At 35.5% G+C, this 22,037-nt stretch overlaps 1 protein-coding gene across 1 annotated transcript; it reads left to right on the plus strand.

The window, feature by feature from the left end:
- Positions 1-5,378: 5,378 nt before the first annotated feature.
- LOC101891582 (protein phyllopod) lies at positions 5,379-10,453 on the plus strand. Its single transcript, XM_005183559.4, has 2 exons — positions 5,379-6,038; positions 8,696-10,453. The coding sequence occupies exons 1-2, from the start codon at positions 5,901-5,903 to the stop codon at positions 9,818-9,820; spliced, it is 1,263 nt and encodes a 420-aa protein (XP_005183616.1). The 5' UTR covers positions 5,379-5,900; the 3' UTR covers positions 9,821-10,453.
- Positions 10,454-22,037: the final 11,584 nt, after the last annotated feature.

The following is a 22,037-nucleotide window of genomic DNA, read 5'->3' on the forward strand; positions in this document are numbered from 1 at the left end:
CTTTGCCACAACAAACAACAATAAAAAACCAGTAAAGAAAGTCTTCAAGTCGGGCGGGGCCGACTTTATGATACCCTACACCACTTTGCTAATTAAGTAGAGCTTCACATAACAATTAAAAGTTTTTATGGGAGAATTCAATCATACACGCCATGATTATAATTATAATTTAAAGTTCAAAGGACTAAATATGCCGAAGCATTTGTATCTTTTAAATTCGGAATTGTATTGACCATTTGGTGCACAATTAATTTGAAATCGGATAAAGATATATATGGGAGCTATATCCAAATCTAAAGCGATCTCGATAAAATTTGGCAAAGATATTTCTGAGCTGTATTTGATATATTTCCCTGAATATCGTTGTTACGGAGTGCATATTACGGTTGTGGGTAATAAATATAACAAATCGGATGAATAATATATATGGAAGCTATAGCTATATCTGAACCGATCTTCACCAAATTTGACATACTAGCTTCTAGACTCAATTCGGTCGTAAGTGCCAAATTCCATCCCATTTGGACAAATATTAGACGTTTGGTGCACAATAAAAGGTAAATCGGACGAAGTTATATATGGGAGCTATATCCAAATCTGAACCGATCTCGATAAAATTTAGCAAAGGTATTTCTGAGCTGCATTTGATATATTTCCCCAAATATTGTTGTTACAGAGTGCATATTACGGCGGCGGTGGACAAAAATAACAAATCGGATGAAAAATATATATGGGAGCTATAGCTATATCTGAACCGATTTCGATCAAATTTGGCACACATATTTTCAGGCCTAATTTGGGTGAATATGCAAAATTCCATACAATTCGGGCTGATATTACACGTATGGTGCACAATAAAAGGCAAATCGGACGAAGATATATATGGGAGCTATATCTAAATTTTGACCGATTATCTCCAATTTCAATAGAGTTCGTCCTTGGGCCAAACAAAAGATCTTAGCAAAATTTCATCTGGATCGGGCAATAAATGCGACCTGTACTTTGTTTACAAAAATACATGGACAGACGGACGGACGGACGGACGGACGGACGGACAGACGGACGGACGGACATGCATAAATCGACTCAGAATGTGATTCTATGCAGATCATCAAAAGGAACTATGGGTCTATCTCGTTTCCTTCTGCCTGTTACAAACAAATGCACAAAGACATAATACCCTGACCACCTTGTGGTGTAGGGTATAATGAAAACACCTTTCGGTCGAACAGCATCTGCAGGCTCGAACAAATACATTCACGTTGATTTTGCATTGCTGCGGGTGAATGTCGTTGTTGTGCTGCATTCTCTGCTCCTGCGCTTAGTATGTTTGTGTGTATGTGTATAAAGGCATATGCCTGAATATCCTTAACAGCAATGCCAAAACAAAACGAATGGAATAATCATAGCCGAAAATGAAGGAAACACATGTTTTAATTTCTCCTTCATTGCTTCATTTCTACGCTCAGAATTGCTTTGTTGTTTTGCGTTTCGGCTTCTATTGTACCTATATCGTTTTTTTTTCTCTTTACCGAATGCCTAGTCGCTTTTGTGTTCCACGCAACATCTGTCATTGTTGGTTGTGTTCTGTATTTTTTCGTTCCATTGTCACTGCTCTCTTGTGTTTGAGATTTTCTTGGCAGATACGCATCTTCCAATGGCGAAACCCAGACAATCTATCGACGTAAAAGAGAAATTAGTGCTGAAATTTGTTCAAGTCTGTCTGGTATTGCTGAATGAAGTTGTGAATGAATGGCTGTGATAAGAAATTGCGATACCGTGTGAAACACAGTAGTTAGAAGCGAAATTCGAGCACAGTGTCCAAATGGTGTGAATTTTGGCACTTCCGACCGACTTTAGTATAGAACCAAATGGCTAATTTAAGCCCATAGAGAGTGAAATGTTGCACTTCCAAGCGAATTCATGCGAAGAAGATAATACTTAAAATTTGGTGAAAATCGCTTTATAGCTATAGCTCCCATATATATGTTTCATCCGATTTGGTGTTTAAATCTTCAACTTTCGGGATATGCACTCTACCATAATCTTATTTTGTACCAGATATCTCATAGAGCTCAGAAATGCCCAATATAAACCTTTCTTTTACGAGAGCTCTACTAAATATGCATAGTGGTGTAGGGTATCCTATAGTCGACCCCGCCCGACTAAAATAAATTCAAGAATATAAATAAAAAACGCATTTATTTTAATGCTTTAGGTTATATAATATCTTTTGTATATCCTTTTGGAGCGCAAACAAACAAATCGCTCGGTCTACCAACACGTCAAGGTGTCACGTATAAATGTCCATGAGAAAAGCAGGAACATTTCAAATTTAGTCCGCAAGCACGAAGAGTTCTTCATTGGGATTTATTAATTGTCAGAGCAAATGCCAAGCGTGTGGGAAATTGCAATATTTTAAAGTCGAACGTCATTTCTTTAGTAATTAGGAGGATTCGAGGTAACAAAATACTCGAACCTACATACTTCCCCGTAATAACCGCCAATCAAATTGTTGTGTTAAACTGTTGTAATTAATTGCAAAGGATTGGCGGGTCTATTTTCTTAAAAAATGATATTAATGTCTGAACCGATTTGACAAATTTATTTGTAGACTAAATTCCTTCACACACTCCAATATTTCATTGAATTTGGAGATACATATCGTGTTTGGTACATCAAAAAAATGAAATCGGCCGAGAATATGAATGGGAGATATATCCAAACCTCAACCGATTTAAATATAATTTGACAAATAAATGTTTAGACCAAAAACTTTAACACATTCCGTACTTCATTGGCATTTGACATACATAGCGTGTTTGGTGCATCAATTACTTTAAATCGGTCGAAAATATATATGGGAGTTATATCCAAATATGTACCAAATTCCATTACACATTCTGAATTTTAATACTGTATCTGTAACCGTTCAATAGATATGTGCATACAGAATCTAAACTTTTGGAGGCACCTCTTATTTTGATGCTATATCTCCAAATGAAATTTCTGAAAAGATGTATACAGCCCTCTTACTTTCAGGCCATGCTGCAGTATATTTGGAAATTTGCAAGGAAATCTGTTTAGCAGTTTTTGATTCCGTAAATTACAATCTAATAAACATTTTCCTCTTTTATAGATACATATAAGGCAAATATAATTATTTGAATGAAGGCATCTCAGTAGCAAACTTAAAGATTACTCTTCAGCCTACCAGAGATCGGTTGAATTTCTACAAATTGAACTCAAAATATATAAGTACATTTTTTTACGAAAACGCTTCTGACATTGCTAATTTTGAAATAATAACAGTTTATTACCAGCAATTTTCACAAAGTAATTCCGAAAACTTAAGACAAATTCGTCGACAAAGAACTAATCAGAAAATGTTTTTGAATCAAACGATTTTCTCAAGCGTTGTTAAAAAGTAGAAACACTGTTTTATAATATTATGCTCAAGCTTTGGTTTGGTTGGTTTGGTTTGGTTATTGAGTTGTATATTTGTCATGATGTGTAAAGTATTTGTAAAAAACAGACAAGTTCGGTCAGGCCGAACTTTTTATAACCTCCGCCATTTGGAAGAAACTTGAAAAAATTCAAAAAAAAAAAAAATTTCGTCGGAAAATACCGCTCAAATGGAAACCGTTATATGGGGGATATACGAAGTCTTGGCCCTGCATAAGTAATTTGTCATAGGCTGTAGTAACTGTTCCGAACTTTATATACGAAATTTGAAACAATTCCGGTGAATAATGTCGCACAAATCATGAAAATACCGAATAGGTGTGGGTACCGTTATATGGACGCTATACTGAAACATGGAAAAATTTAGATAATTCTCTTCTAGGGGGTAAATTACTCTGAGGGAACGGCTTGTGTGGATTTTAAGACAATTTAATTAACAACTTTGGCTGAAATCATCAAAATATCAAATATCGGGGGTACAGTTATATGGGGGCTATACGATACGATGGAGGTTATAAAAAAGGAGACGTCAGATTTAAAATACTCGTAACTATGTCAAAGCAAGCAAATGTATAAAGAACTCTTTAGATAAGAATATTATTGTAGAATATTTATAACTGTGCATCTTTTTTGATGTCGGGATGATTGGTGGAAAAAATTCATTTGGGAAATTAAAAGTAACCAACAATTGAGAAAAAATATTAAAATATTAATTAACAAACAAAATTATTAACTAACAATATTAGTTAACAATTTTAATTTGACTACGACGAACCTGCCGAATGTAGGATAACAGCCAATGTCGACAGAGGTTTGATACATATAAAAATAATTATTATTAACCAAAAGAGTAAACTAGTTCATATAATTTCCTCGCAAATAATCAGATATGCCGACTGATGGAACTTTTAATGCGGACAATTGGAAAGTGGTGCCTACTATTGGCACAAAAACATTATTTTACTTAATTTGAAACTTCTAACAATTTAATAAGAGAAAAATAATAAAAAGTCTGTTTCTCTTATCTAAAATTTCAAAATAGAATAACTCGAATTTTACATAATGGTAAATTTGCATACAAACCTGTAAAATTTTGAAAATGAAATCAAAAAAAAATTAAAGTGCCAACTACCTACCACTATTAAGTTTCAGTCTATTTGAAATGCTTGGCATTAAAGAATGGTGCAACTCAGTAAAATATTAGCATAATGATTTTAAGGTATAAAAGAACCAGAAACTGGGGCTATAGATTAAATCATTATTTTACTTCACAACTACTTTGTTCATTAAAAGTAACTGTAATTGCGGTTTGAGAAGTCTGGAAATTCTTTTTTGAATATCAAAAAAAAAAAAAAAAAAAAAAAAAAAAACAAATAAATAAATAACTGGACTAAAATTTGTTTTTGCTCAAAATTGCATATAGAGCTGGAGTCTGATTTTCGATACACCTATATATAGAATGGGTTAACAATCCAACTTAGGCTCATATTACTATAAATGGAATTTCAAAATAAAAAAATGCCATAATGTTAGGCACTTCAATTGTCGATATTACAATCTCTCGATTATACAACAACCAATAACAATGCCTAAGCGTCACGGAGTCTCTGTTCAATCATTTTGTACTCTATTCATGGAATTGGAGCGCGACAATCTCCCTTTTTAGCGGTATATCGTTTGCGAACAATTGAAAAAAGAATTGTGGAAAAGGACTAGTACTACACTTCAAAAGAACAATGTGCCCAATCCTCCCAACAAACGTTCGTATGTACCTGAATAAACTCCTGCAACACGCACACACATCCATGCAGTGGCTGGTAGTGAGTTCAAACACAACGAAAACGTCCCAGCCAAACCACTACGAAGAGATAGTCGTCAACATCATCAGTAAGCAGTGGTTGAAAATGTCTGTAGAGAAGGAAGAAAATTGAAACAGCAGAAAAAGGTTCAATACCAGCTAGGAACGGTCAACGGCAGCTTAACTTCATTCGTATCTGAACCTTACAACGTGAAGGACGTGCACACAGCAGAAGTGAGCAAACAAGCCCTTCAAAACCTACAAAAAAATAAAAACAACGTAAAATTCTCACCAAAAGAGAAAACAAAGACACACAGAGAGAGAGAAGGAGTAATGTTAGTGCGCCAAGAGAATTCGTGAGAAACCCTATGTGACGTAGTGGCATATCGTGTGTGCGCGAGTGTTCGTTTGCTTATTTTTGCGCAAAATTATTTGTGTATCCCAAGGATTGTTATAGAAACCGCCGATAGAAAGCATAGCGAATACGTAATACCAAAAGAAAAAGAACGCACTCTCTCTACGTCCACACTCGGAAAAGCAAAATAAAAATTTGTAAATTTCATAGAATTTAACCGAAAACAAGTTACAAAGAAATTCAACTGTGTCTATCTGAATAAAACAAAAACTAAACGCAAAAATGTCGGAAAACTCATCGGAATATTTGAAACGCACCTGCCTCATTTGCGGCTGTCACACGAACCAGACGATTAACATTTATGAGCCTCGCAGTGGACCAAATATTGTTCAGCTCATACAGGCGAAATTCAAATTCCAGGTAAATACCCAGATTGAAAAAGTCCCCAAGCAATGAATAATTGTCATTTTAACAAATCTACTTGGAGATTCCGAAGTGTATTCAAGTCGACATAGAAATCAATACCATGTCAGGACTCTGTTGTTTCCTTCGTCAATAAAAAGTATTTATATTAGAATGTCGAATGTCGCCCTTCTTCTGCAAATGAGTCACCGCCACCTTCTACACTCAGTTTGGGGTTGTCTTTCACCAGGGGGTGTGGTGGTTACTGACTTTCTGCATGAAAGCGTCCACCTTTATCCAACTACCACCCCCCTCGTTCGGAAAGGCAACATGGCCTGACGTAAAATTTACAGCATCCCGTTGCCTAACTCTGTTGTCATAGCATCAAAGCTTGATATAGCAAATTTTACACATTACTTACAGACACGCAAACATATGTACATACATGCATACATATTGCTTACAGTAGGTCAATACCGTATTGTATTGAAATGATGCATCTGTCAACATTTTCAATGCCAAACAGGCCATAACTTGTATCAAATCTCGCCCCTATGGCACCATTAACACAAACCTTTCCACATTTTACACATTTTAATCAGCCGGATAAGCCAGCGACAACAACAACAAGAAAGATTTGTCTGTTGTTTGGTGGGTTATTCCCTTACACCGGATATCCAAACATTTCGTGAACTTTGTAAAATAGCAGATGTCACTTGTTCTCATGATTTCCACATATCCCGCCGTAATTTGACACCGACCTGCCCTCTGAGAGTAGCTGGCAAGTGGATGTCTTTCTCTCAGAGCCTTATGGTAGGAACAACATCGAGCAAATAAACCCAAAACACCACCAACAACAAGAACAACGAAACTTGATGATCGATGGTGGATTTGACATTGTTTCAGGGCAAAGTGTTTTCTTGTGGTGCTGCTGTGCTATTCTGTCGTTGTTGTTGTCATATTCCCGAAATATTGGAAAATATCGATCACATGTTATCCATAAAGGAAGATAAAATGGTGTTGGCAAAGTAGCTACTCCACTTCATTGAAATTTGAGACGCATCCGTACACTAACAAATATCCGAGACGATGCTGTTGTATGCCTTCCATTTCTCTGAGAAAATAAACGCTACAACAGCAGCAGCAGGTTCTTTGTACAATTTTCAGTTTGCTATTCTGTGAACCTAAGAATAAATTTGTCAGCTGTCCTTTTGAGCAGCATGTTGAATAAGAAGAAGAAGAATCTTCTGCTGTTGGTTTTATGCAGGTCCTTTTTTGTTGTCCATTAAACTGCAGTGAACATGCAATGACAGCAGCTGTTTTCTCGAATGCCACAGTGAATCAAGGGGGACATTGGTGGTAATATTTTTTTTCGGAAAATGTTTTCAAAAATCTGTGAACCTATCGGTGAGAAAGAGTAATTAAAAATTGAAGTGAAGTAAAATTAATTTTCAAAAGTTCTTTCAAAAAGAAAATATCCAGAAAATTCCTCCTTCTTGATTGGCATTGTTATGATAGGAAATGTATGGAGGAAAGCTTGTTCATATCTTTCCACTGTACCATTTTCAGAGTAAACCTGAAATGTAGTTTTTTTTTTGTATGGCTGTTGGTTACACACTAAAATTCGGTTGATGCTCCAATTTTGTGCGGGTCAGTTGTTTGGCCAACCAACAAAAACAATGCGTACAGCATTCGTTTATGGCGTGTAATTTTGAGTAACGACAGATGTATTTGTGGCACAGCGAAGGCACCTTTGCTATCTTTGCTTGTGGACTGTCATGTCTGCAGCATATTGTTGAACTCTTTGCATTTTGTTTATCACAAACTTGCCGACCGATTCATATGACTGTCTGGGCAATGAAAGTATTTTGCACCTGGTGATCGATTCTTATGCATAAACACCAACCACATGACGTTGTTGTCGCTCCTGCTACTTGTGTTGTTGTTGTAGAGTTATGCTTAAATTAGGCCTTTTGTGTGCTTTGAAAATCCGTTTGAAACATACGGCGCACGCGTCATCTGTCCTTCCCTTTGGGGGTAGATGTCCCAATTTATTGTTCTCCTAGGGGGTATCTAACGATTGGCCAGGTAATAAATGTGAATGCAAGTTCTTATCGTCCACACTGCATTTGTAATAGGCATGCGCGCCAAGCTCTCTCAGCCAGTAACACCTTACCTTAGTGACTGCGCAGCCAGCACAGAGGAGAAAACAAAGTAAGCAAAAGGCATGCGACAGCTGCTGTTATCAGCCATTGATTATGATTGTTGGTCGGTCTGGCTGTCTGTCTGTCAAAAAAGTGCCACAGTCGTACCATTCGTGGTATTGTTTTACTTTTGTTGTAATTGGTGGCAGGTGGTTTGGCCCAAATGAAAAATTTACCATTTTTATCGACATATACACACACGTACCACATATGCCTCTACATAACTATTCTAAATGCTCAACGGTCATTATCAACGGGGTTGACGGGGTTTTATGTCAGTTGTATCATTGCTAGCTGCAAGGATCAAGGACAGCAATTTACCTATGAAATTCTTAGGGCGTTACGTTTGTTCACCTTGGTAATTGATTTGCGGTCTCATTAGTGTGGTCTCCCTTGAAATATTGAATTTCCACCCTTTCCAGACATGAAGTCTAATCATTTTGTTTCTTTTTTTTGCTCCTTTCATTGCAGCCTCTAAACGAAGACAAATACCTGTGCTTCAGTTGTAATAATTGGCTCATCAATTGGCACTCGCTGCAAGCCTTGAACAGCAATGACGCGGAGAGTCCTTCGGGCACCTTTCGATCCCATCTAAATAGCGGCAATGTAATGCAGGATGAGAAAAGTTCCGGTTCCAAAAAGCAAATCGCTGTATGTCGGCCCATTGCTCGAGTCAGTCCCCAACAGAAGATGCAGTCCAGTGCCGAACAATCTCAATCACCAGTAGCCACAACTTCCAACACCAGTGACCAACCGCAAGATATAACAATGGCCAGTTCGGAGGCTGTAGTGGATGAAGCCGATCTCAAACCCAGTCATAAAATCAATTTCAATAAACGCAATTTCCGCATGCAACTGGCTCGGCGTGGTCGTTTACAACACAAGAATATGATGATGTGCCCTTGTGGCAAAAACATTGTGATACGTACCAACTCAACCAAGAACTTAAAGGCCAAGTCTTTATCAGCTCAGCCAAAGTGTCGCCAATGTCGGGAACAAACTCGCATGAGAGTCAACTACATGCGCAGCATAGTTCAAGTCGAACAAGAATTGGCCATACGTGAGGCTCCCTTGTATGCGACTGAAAGACAACACAGACAAACAGTTGAAACCGAACAACCACCCCAGCAACGGCTCCACCTACCAAAGCCAACAGTCGATGGCAAAGTTGTTGCCATGTTGCGACGCTTGGGAACTAACTTGTCGCGCGAATTTCGCAACGGAAACGGAAACAACGCTACCGCAGCAGAGCAGCTACCACAAATTATGAGTCCAACAAAACCCAAGTCTCCCAAGTGGTTGAGACCCCTTGAAGACGATGAGATTTTATTGAACTTCGATGCAAGCATATCGGAAGTCCTCCCCTCCCTGTCGGATCAACTTACACACGTTAGTTCAATGGTGGCACGAAAAAAGCTGACGTTTCAGGTTTCCGAAACTGCGGAAGTAATTGATCTGTGCGAAGAAGCAGAAGACATTGCGGACGACACGCACAACCCTGACGACAAATGCTCGCAGGGGTTGCAACAACTAGATTGCCCAGATTTTGTGGCAAGTTTCAAATTACCAGAAGGACTCTCAATAACACTGGCTTAAGCAGAGCCCCCGCTTGAAAGCGTAGAATTGAAAATTCAATCAACCAACCAAAAATTAACCAACACAAACGTAGTCAAATTTTTAGTCTTGTAAAATCGCACTTAAACGCTAGAAATAAAACCGCCCGTGGTGGGAGGGTCTAAAAAATGCCGTTAATCGTTAAGAACAACAAATACCGCTTGTATAAAAAGAACAAATTTCGCTGTAGTACTTTAGAAATGATGTTGCCATTATTAAGTTCATCCAAAAACTTGATTTAGTCAAACCGTACACACTGCGGGTACTCATATACATATATGAATGGAATGTGTGTGTGTATTTATAATTTTGTACATTTAATTAGTTCAATTTGTTATTTCTGTATATATAGATATATATTTACAATAGTGTCTACACCAACAAACATTCATACTTTGTGTATCTTTTCACTTGAGTTGTACATATTTGATTCCATTATTTAGTTTATTTAAAAATATTTAATTTAGTTTGTTATTTTATACAACGTTTATGTACCTTAAGTTAAACGCCATCATTGGGATATTAAGAAAAACAAAAATCACACACTAAGACAAAAAAAAAAAACGAGAAACGAGAAACCTTCTATAGAATACAAAATGAAATTATTAACTGAAACTTATGTGACTTTTCTTTTTTCATAGGTTTGGGTCATAATACTTTAGACATCTACATATTTTAATTGATAGATAGGAAAAGACCGCTGATATTTTCAGTTGGTTGGTCCGAATTGTTATACCCTCCACCATACTATGGAGGGTATATATTAATTATGTCATTCCGTTTGTAACTCCTCTGACATGAGTATTTCTGTCAGCCCATCAAAGTATATACATATATTCTTGATCAGCATGAAATTCTAAGTCGATTTAGCGATGTCTGTCAGTTGAACAAATTGAGATAGAAGGCAACATTTTTTAAGTTTGTTAATGGTCCTCGTTTTTGTATAGCCTTCCCGATATTCGGTATTTTGATGAATTTGGCGACATTTCTCACCGGAATCGTTTCACATTTCCTATTTGAAGTTCGTAATGGATACTATAACCCAAGACAGAAAATTTTCTATGCAGGTCTTCGTCTTCGTATAGCCCCCCATATAACGGTTTTTATTTAAACGTTATTTTTTCAAATTTTTTTTAGAAATTTTCATGTGTTGGAGGGTATTAAAAGTTCGGCCAGACCAAACTTAGGCGCAAAATTTAGATATATCTTCATCCGATTTGCCTTTCATTGTGCACCAAACGTGTAATATCAGTCCGAATAGTATGGAATTTTGCACATACAACCAAATTAGGCCTGAAAATAAGTATGCCATCGAAATCGGTTCAGATATAGCTATAGCTCCCATATATATTGTTCATCCGATTTGTAATTTTTGTCCTCCACAGCCGTAATATTCACTCTGTAACAACAATATTTGGTGAAATATATCAAATACAGCTCTGAAGTACTTTTGTTAAATTGTATCGAGATCGGTTCGGATTTGGATATAGCTCCCATATATAACTTCGTCCGATTTACCTTTTATTGTGCACCAATCTAATATTTGCCCAAATGGGATGGAATTTGGCAAATGCGACCGAATTAAGTCTGGAAGCTAGTATGCCAAATTTGGTGAAGAGCGGTTCAGATATAGCTATAGCTCCCACATATATTGTCCATCCGATTTGTTGTATTTGTTACCCACAGCCGTAATATGCACTCCGTAACAACGATATTCAGGGAAATATATGAAATACAGCTTAGAAGTATCATTGCCAAATTTTATTGAGATCGGTTCCGATTTGGATATAGCTCCCATATATATATATATATATATATATATATATATATATTGACCACGACTACTTTTACGCCCACTATTTCGATTTATCTAAAATCCTTATATTTTCCAAAATAATGAAGATATCGGTTTGAGAATTATTACACGAGATGCTGTTGGCTTTCCATCCAACCCTAAATACTTATTTAGGGGCTGAGGAACGCGCCTACTTTTAAATCCATCTCTCTATATGTAAAAGACAGTTGTGTTAGTTACTACTCTTATAACATAAAGACCGCCGGTCTGATTTTAACGATTTAGACAAATTCGGAATTGCCACTTGGCAGAAAAGAATAAAATCCAAAAAAATCGCGTAAAAATGTGAAATTTGAACATTTTCATTTTGACTTAAATAAAATAACAGTTTTATCCGTTGTCGCTTTATATGAAAATTCTAAAATCGGGATAAATCGACAATTTTTCAATTGAATCGAATTTCAAAATAATAGTACATTCTACCGACAAACTTCGTAATCACCTTTAAAAATTTGCCGCAAAAAATCAGCGAACCAATTGAAGATTCCTTTTTCATTTTTCAATATTGAAGTGTACATTTTTTATTGTTTTGAATTCTGAATGAATAATATAAAAATGAAATGAGGGCGCAATACGATGTTAAATGCTTTCTACTCCAGGACCTACATCGTGCTTCAGCTGGAAGATGCGAACACATTTAAACAAACAAAAATGACCGAAAAAACGTTATGGGGTTCATTTCCAAAAGTGGACCTGCTTCTTTCATATGACAATGAATTGTCAAATGAGAACATAAAATGCAAAATACATTGGGACTGCAATCAGTCAAATACCGAATGTTGATAATTTAAGAAGAAACCATCTTTGCAAACAATGATCACGTTTTGGTATCACCAACATTTGATTTAATGTATCTTCGGGGTCTTGGCCACTTTTTTCATTTTTTTGGCCCTTATTTGACAGCTTTGTTTCTAAGGGGGAAGAAAACCTCTTCTTATAAAATTTTTATTTTTCGGAAAAGTGCGCATCTTAGTCTTGAGGCTACCTGGGGTAGAAAATCAACTTACAGATAATTATCCACATAGGCATTTATTTAAGTATAGTCCCCACATTAGTATACCCCCAAGTCCACTGTCCCAACCAATGTGTGGTCAGAAAATAAAATTTGATATTCTATTGAATTTGTAACCCCCAAGAGAATATTGGTTGGGAACGTAGATTTGGAATGTACGTCTATATGAAACAAACTCCGAAATGTCAATCTGGGACTCATTCAGTCGAAAATTGTGGCAGAAACATGAAAAAAAAAATACGAAATTATAAAGTAACTTTATTGGATCTCCACCGCACAATTTAAATGACAAACAATTAATGCCCATCCTACGGTAATCGGAGCAAAAGAGTATTTTTTTTGGCTATTCTGACTACATTCTGCCTTCAAGTATGAGGTGGACAAAACTAAATACCACGCAGTACGGGATTTTAAACGTTGGAAAAACAAATTTCAAATTATAGCTCATTTGAATGCTTTTTACAATACCAAAAATTGAGCTGATGATTGATTTTCACATGGGGCTATTATAGATGTTCTTTATCATATAGGTATTTAACACTCGAATTAAAGCCTATAGCTGAAAAACAAGATCAGGCTATTCAAAATATCTAAAACCGACGGTAATTATAATTTTTGCCATGAATATTAATTTATATTTAGTCATGGAGTCATTACTCATAATCACGTCATTACTTATAATCAAAATTGGATTCATTACTTATAATCAAAATTGTGCCACATACATAAGTCAGATCTGTGATTTATTATGCTTTAAAGACTAAAAGTACGGTCCGGCAAACGCGGACCGGGCCAGTTAGTACACATATAAACAATTATAGAAAATAAATTAAAAAAAAGTCTACTAAAATTACTAAAAAGCAAAAACTTAAAATTTTGGTATGAGACTCAAGGTTGGAAAAGTATGCTCGATACATGAAGGTAGTTTTGAAAATATGTTCTAAATGGTATTAGATTTTGTACAATTTTGTTTTTTGGGTGAGCTGGGAAGAGATAGTTTTGGAAATACGCACCACAAGTATACGAAAAATAATAAATTGTACTAAATGTGGTGTTGGCTGAACGGATAGTGCTTGAAATGTGAAATTTGGTATTAGGGTCTTTGTTACTGTGTGGGGTTTAGATTTGGATGCGGTGTTGTTGAAAAACTCTCTTCAGTTATTGGAAAGCTTCGACCTTTACATGATTAAACGTGGACATGCTCTTTCGATCGAGGCGCTTTATCCATAAGAATTCTAAATTATTAAATTAGAGACACGTGGCTGGAACATGTGGTTAGGACCTTCCAACCAATTAAAATTTACCTGAAAGCCGAAACCGCAATCAAAATACCAAAAATATAAACCAACAGTAAAGGTTTATATATCCAACTGCAATTATTTAATTTTATATGTTTTCGGTAATAAATTACATTTTCCCGAAGGTGCACATTTTCAGCTGACCTCATTGGCAAGTAAACCCGATATTTTTGTTTGTTTACAAAATGCTAGACAACGAATGTTTTCTCATCGGAAAAAACCAAATTCGTCAGTTCACCACTTTCGGCCAATCGAAGCAACTCTTTAGCTCTTTCGCTGCAACTCTTTGCTGTTTTCTTCCGTCCACTTCCTTGACGTCGGGCTACGCTACCAATATCACGGTAACGCGCGATGATACGAGACACAAACGATATATTGACATTTAAAAGCTGGAGTGCCCTAACGATAGCCACTTGTGGTTTTCCAGCCAAATATAAAGTAATCGCACTATCACGCTTGAATTCCACCATGAATAACTTTTTTTTTTCTTTTCACACCAAAATGCTTTTGTACGCTTCTAAACAATGTAATGAGCTGTCACTGGAATAATTTTAACAGCTGTCGAACGAGTGGCTTAGAAGTGACAGCAGACTGAAGTTGGTTGCAGTTTTTTCATCTCTCCCTGTATATGATTTGTCAATATGATTTTTTATGATCAATAGGCATACTTCAATTCCAATTCCAAGACCAGCTTTGATAACATTCCGTTGAAAAGTGTGGATGCAATCATAAAATTGCAGTACAATGGCTCCTCTCTTTATATCGGCATAGGAGGTGCTACGAATTATATTACAAATGCCAAATAGCGGAACACGTGGACTTGTTTTAATATTTTTCTGTCAGTCCGCATACACGAAGAGTTTGTCCTTGGGATTTATGTATTGTCTTAGGAAATGTCAAGCGTGCAGGAAACTGCATTATTTTAAATTCGATTTTCGTATTCGAGGTAGCAACACATATGAACCTACTTACTTCCCAGTAAGAAACGTGACCTCAATTAAATTGTTGTATACTTTTTTACTGTTATGTAAGCCACACATGATACAACCGTTGGTACAAGTTGGTGGGTAGTCAAGTTGCATACTTAGACCACAAACGATGCAACTTTATGTACAACCTCTATACAACTTCACTTTCTGAAGAGTTCATTTGAGCTAAGATGACACCGGAAAGAATTTCATGTCATATAATGGAGTCAATAGCATTTGTTTATTATTAATCTTTTAAAATCCCATTTTATCATGGTACAATAAGCATGAAGAACAGCTTCGTAAAGCTACAGAAATACAGCCCTGAGGCTATGCCCGCTTCCTGTCAGACTCATTCAAATTTATTTGCAACAAGTTGTTTTAATTTTTTTCCCTCATTTTGAAAATGAGTTAAGTAGCGCAAAAATGGATGAAATGCCTAGAGCCGAATTCTACTTATCTTCCAATCATTGGTTCTGAAAATATTTTGTTTTCATTTTTTCAAAACAATAAATACATACACAAAATTGACGGTCGGGCACACCTAGAAAAAAATTGTAATCAGCCGGTAGCTCTTCCTTACCTTTTTATTGTACCATGCATTTTATAATATTCCTAGCTGGCCCGGTCCGCGTTGCCGGACCGTACTTTTAGTCTTTAAAGCATAATAAAGCACAGATCTGACTTATGTATGTGGCACAATTTTGATTATAAGTAATGAATCCAATTTTGATTATAAGTAATGACTTGATTATGAGTAATGACTGCATGACTAAATATAAATTAATATTCATGGCAAAAATTATAATTACCGTCGGTTTTAGATATTTTGAATAGCCTGATCTTATTTTTCAGCTATCGGCTTTAATTTGAGTGTTAAATACCTATATGATAAAGAACATTTATATATTCCAGCTGAAGCACGATGTAGGTCCTGGAGTAGAAAGCATTTAACATCGTATTGCGCCCTCAATTCATTTTTAATATTATTCATTCAGAATTCAGAACAATAAAAAATGTACACTTTAATATAGAAAAAAGAAAAAGAATCTTCAACTGGTTCGCTGATTTTTTTGCGGCAATTTTTTAAAGGTCCTTTCGAAGTTTGTCGGTAGAATGTACTATTATTTTGAAATTCGATTCCATTGAAAAATTGTCTATTTTTCCCGATTCTAGAATTTTCATATAAAGCGACAACGGATAAAATTGTTATTTATAGATTTTATGTATTTGTTGGGTAGTACGAATAAATACATAAAATCTATAAATAACAGTTGTATCCGTTGTGGCTTTATACTACCCAAAAAAACCTACACATCACATTAGAATTCAAAAACAAAAAAAAAAAAAACACTACAAATGAACATTCAAAAATGGTAAGACAAAATGGAAAAAATATGCAATATAAAACATTGCTATTGTACAAAAAGAAAATGTTCAAATTTCACATTTTTACGCGATTTTTTTGGATTTTATTCTTTGCAGCCAAGAGGCAATTCCGAATTTGTCTAAATCGTTAAAATCAGACATGCGGTCTTTATGTTATAAGAGTAGTAACTAACACAACTTTCTTTTACATATAGAGAGATAGATTTAAAAGTAGGCGCGTTCCTCAGCCCCTAAATAAGTACTTAGGGTTGGATGGAAAGCCAACAGCATCTCGTGTAATGATCCTCAAACCGATATCTTCACTATTTTGGCAAATATAAAGATTTCAGATAAATCGTAATAGTGGGCGTAAAAGGAGGCGTGGTCAATATTTTTTTCTTCAAAAACCTAACTCGGGGTATGACGAACGTTTGTACAAAAAATTATGCAACTCGGCCCAGCCGTTTTCAACTGATTCCGTTACCAACAAAAATTGATTTTTATACATATATATAGAAAGAATATCTGTACCTACAGAGTGGTGTAGGTTTTGATAATAGTCCTTCAGTGCTTGTTTTTTAAAGATTTCGTTAAAATCAAAGTTTGTTATTATATTTAACATAAATATTTAAATATATTAAAATCGTTGTCAGGGGGAGAACAAATTTACATTTCTTTTTGCATTAGCTCAAATCAAAGATATAAAAGTATAAAGATTGGACAAAATGCATATTTAATTTTTCTATCTGGTAACAGATAGCAGGCGACATAACAGAAATGCATTGGAAATCTTAAAAAAATATATCGATATCGCCGAAAATGGCGGAAATACACGGAAAAAATATCAGGTATGATAGACATGCTCTGAAAAATCTATTCCAGAGCATTTCCTTGTACATTGAATCGATAAAATCAACAACAATCGTGACATAACATATTCCCCCCCCCCCCCTACCAGCGCCATCTATTGAAGAATAGTAACAATGTAAAGTCCCATCCTATTATATTCTGTGTCTTTGGTCGCATCTTATTCTATTATATGTCTTTGCTCAAATTAAACCAGTAAAGAAAGTCTTCAAGTCGGGCGGGGCCGACTTTATGATACCCTACACCACTTTGCTAATTAAGTAGAGCTTCACATAACAATTAAAAGTTTTTATGGGAGAATTCAATCATACACGCCATGATTATAATTATAATTTAAAGTTCAAAGGACTAAATATGCCGAAGCATTTGTATCTTTTAAATTCGGAATTGTATTGACCATTTGGTGCACAATTAATTTGAAATCGGATAAAGATATATATGGGAGCTATATCCAAATCTAAAGCGATCTCGATAAAATTTGGCAAAGATATTTCTGAGCTGTATTTGATATATTTCCCTGAATATCGTTGTTACGGAGTGCATATTACGGTTGTGGGTAATAAATATAACAAATCGGATGAATAATATATATGGAAGCTATAGCTATATCTGAACCGATCTTCACCAAATTTGACATACTAGCTTCTAGACTCAATTCGGTCGTAAGTGCCAAATTCCATCCCATTTGGACAAATATTAGACGTTTGGTGCACAATAAAAGGTAAATCGGACGAAGTTATATATGGGAGCTATATCCAAATCTGAACCGATCTCGATAAAATTTAGCAAAGGTATTTCTGAGCTGCATTTGATATATTTCCCCAAATATTGTTGTTACAGAGTGCATATTACGGCGGCGGTGGACAAAAATAACAAATCGGATGAAAAATATATATGGGAGCTATAGCTATATCTGAACCGATTTCGATCAAATTTGGCACACATATTTTCAGGCCTAATTTGGGTGAATATGCAAAATTCCATACAATTCGGGCTGATATTACACGTATGGTGCACAATAAAAGGCAAATCGGACGAAGATATATATGGGAGCTATATCTAAATTTTGACCGATTATCTCCAATTTCAATAGAGTTCGTCCTTGGGCCAAACAAAAGATCTTAGCAAAATTTCATCTGGATCGGGCAATAAATGCGACCTGTACTTTGTTTACAAAAATACATGGACAGACGGACGGACGGACGGACGGACAGACGGACGGACGGACATGCATAAATCGACTCAGAATGTGATTCTATGCAGATCATCAAAAGGAACTATGGGTCTATCTCGTTTCCTTCTGCCTGTTACAAACAAATGCACAAAGACATAATACCCTGACCACCTTGTGGTGTAGGGTATAAATATGGAAATGATGACATGTAGAGGGCACTGTAGCAGAAGTTTAGTGCCTAACTTAATTATATTTATCGCCGCTCTTTCTCTTTGAAAACAAATCTAATATAAAGAAGTAAAAAACATTAACTGTTAACTACAGACGACAAATTATACGAACGTTAGTACAGACCACCGGTAATTTTTACCGTTATTTTTGTATTTTTACAAAATACACAAAATATATTTCATGTATATCAAGATCTTGAAAAAGTTTTAAAACTATTAACTTTAATAAAACCGCACAAGTTTTTTTTATAGCAAAATGTATTCAGTTACCTTTTCAGTTTTTTTAAGGTTGTGAAAAAACGACAATAAAAAATATTTAAAGAAAACACAAATTCATTTGTTTTAGAAACTTAAAATATAATATATTCCGATACAAAATACAAAAATAAAAAAGAAAAATATGCATTTGAAAAAAACCTGCAAGAGGTGAATTTGGTTAAAAATTCAACTCGCACATTCCTTACAAATTCCTTCAGTGCATTGCAAACATATTGTTGTCTTACATATTATGTATATATGTATGTGTTGTTTTCCTTTCTTTGCTAGATGGACACCTTCGGCAGGTTGTTCTTTTTACACTGCTTGATTCATGGCTTCGATTTTCCATTTTTAGTACACGCTGCAAGGAGAGTGCCAGTTCGCGTAGAAGGTGCTTAGTTTGAAGTCGGGAAAAATAAATTCCAAATTTCCTCAGGATCCTCATCTTCTGCCTCAATTTCTGATGTGGTGTTATGATCGCTTTCCTCATAATCAGAATCTGAATCTTAACCGCTAATATCGGAATCAATTTCTTCCAGCCATTTTTCCACAGCTTCTTCAAAATTTTTGGTCAATTTTAACCCTCTTGGAAGAACCCGGACTACTTCTACCATCCATTATTATATTCTACATTAAAAAGACAAAGTAACAATAAACATAAAATTAACTCTTATCCAGCTTGATCATAACACAAATTAAAAGTATACTTACGGCAAAACAGACAACAGGTAATTTTTACCGGTTGCTAAATTTAAATGGTGATAAATTAAACAAATCGCACTGCACACAACTGGCACTTCAGCAAACAAAATTGCACTAAACATTGAAAAGGTATATAAACGTATAAATGCGTAACTAGCAGGGATTCCCCGAAATTGAAAAATTGTAAATGCTTACCGGTAAAAAAAACACCGGTTATCTGTAGTTAAGGGTTAAGTTCAATACCATCCACCTTAAGGTAAAGGAAACGTTTTTATATAAAAGTATCTGAATTCAAGCGTGTTTTACTTTAAACTTCATATACCACTAAGACCGTTTGGTTAATGCAGTTAAACTTATCAAAAAACCGTAAAGTGAGTGAGGCCGTTATATGGGGCCATACCAAAACTACAAATACCAATTTTTTTTTAAATATCGAATATCAGGAGGTACCGTTATATGGGGGCTATACCAAAACATGGACCTATACATACAATGTTTCGCCATACGAGCTAGAACCCATTTTGACCAACAAATACCAAGACAAATTCGTGGGAAAATGTTGCAAAAATCATCAAAATATCGAATAACGGTAGGTACCGTTTTATGGGGCTATACAACAACGTGGGTATATACAATGTTTTGCCACTGGAGCTAGAACCCATTATGACCTACAAATTCCAATTTTTAGACAAATCCGTGGAAAAATGGGGCCAACAATTATCAAAATACCGAATATCGGAAGGTACCGTTATATGGGGACTATACCAAAACGTTGACCGATATATCTCATTTTCAATACCAACCATCCTAGACCCAATACAAATTGTTCTACCAAATTTTGAAAGTCTACGTCATAATGTAGGCTGTATCGTGATTATAACAGACAGACGGGCATCGTTAAATCGAAGTAGAATTTTATGCTGATTATGAATATATATACTTTATGGGGTCTACGATGAATATTTTCTCCTTTCTAAGATGGGGGGTATAACAAGGCAAGTTTGAGAGAACTACGAAGTACGGGATCAAAATCAAAATTGAATTTGTAAAAAAAGTAAAAAGCAGCTAAGTTCGGTCGTGCACAACTTTTAATACCACTCGAAAGAAATTTGAAGAAAGTAAAAAAGTTCAGTTAAAAAAATGCCCCTAAAATTTAAAAAAGTGTGGACCTCTATATACAGTTATCTGCCAACGAGGGCGGTGCTTATTACGAACTCCAAATACCAAGTTTTATGGGGACTATATCTTAACTTTGACCTATATAGAGAGTTCTGTTCTACGTGATCTGCCAATTTACATCGACTTCGTGCTAAAATTGTGACTAAACCGTTCAAAAAACAATAAATCTGGCGGTACAGCTATAAATAGGCTATATCAATATGTGAAACTATATGGTCCATTTTCAATACTAACAATTCTGCGGACCTAAAATGCATCTCAGCATTATCAACCTACTTCATTTCGACATTAAATCTTATGCTGAGAATATATACTTTGTGGGTTCTAAAATCTTTATTTCGAGGTGTTTCAAAGGGAAAGACAAACATAATATACCCTCCAATATTATGTGTGGTTGAGGGTATAAAAATATATTATGAAGCCGTGGAATTATATAATTTTACTTTTACACGGCAAGTACACATTATAAACTTGAAATATTAATTCCGTTGTAAAACTTGGGAGCAAAAAAACGTTAAGGAAGGACCGAAAGGGTCCACATTTATGCTTATTTTAGCAGATAGAGATGCTTGATCGAGAATATTCATACTTCATATGGCCTAACATGATTATTTCGGAGTAAGGATCAGTAAGTCAGAAGCCTATAAGTTTTTAAGATGATCGCAAAATCAGAACTTTTCCTAATTTTTGTAGTAGCTCGATAGGTCCATAATTTTGGATGATCATCAGATAATATTTATCGGGTAAAATTTATCATAACTTTTTTGTGAAAAATACAAAATTTCCATTCTACCGCGAATGTTTAAATGTTAAACATTGTTAAATGTTATTTTTACATTTTTATACCCTCCACCATACTATGGAGGGTATATTAATTTTGTCATTCCGTTTGTAACTCCTCGAAATACTCATGTCAGACCCAACAAAGTATATATATTCTTGATCAGCGTAAAATTCTAAGACGATTTAGCCATGTCCGTCTGTCTGTCTGTGTGTCTGTCCGTCTGTCTGTCTGTCTGTTGTAATCACGCTATCTTTCGAACAAATTGAGATAGAAGGCTAAAATTTGCACACATGTATATTTTGCCAGTAGGCAGGTTAAGTTCGTAAATGGGCCATGTAGGTCCAATTTATCACATAGCCCCCATATAACGCTACCTCCCGATATTCGGTATTTTGATGATTTTAGCGACATTATTCACCGGAATTGTTTCAAATTTGGCATTTGAAGTTTGTAATAGATACTACAGCCTAAGACAGAAAATTGACGTCTTCGTGTAGCCCCCAT

The sequence above is a fragment of the Musca domestica genome, unplaced genomic scaffold, assembly GCF_030504385.1.
Source record: "Musca domestica strain aabys unplaced genomic scaffold, Musca_domestica.polishedcontigs.V.1.1 31, whole genome shotgun sequence".
Lineage (NCBI taxonomy): Eukaryota > Metazoa > Arthropoda > Insecta > Diptera > Muscidae > Musca > Musca domestica.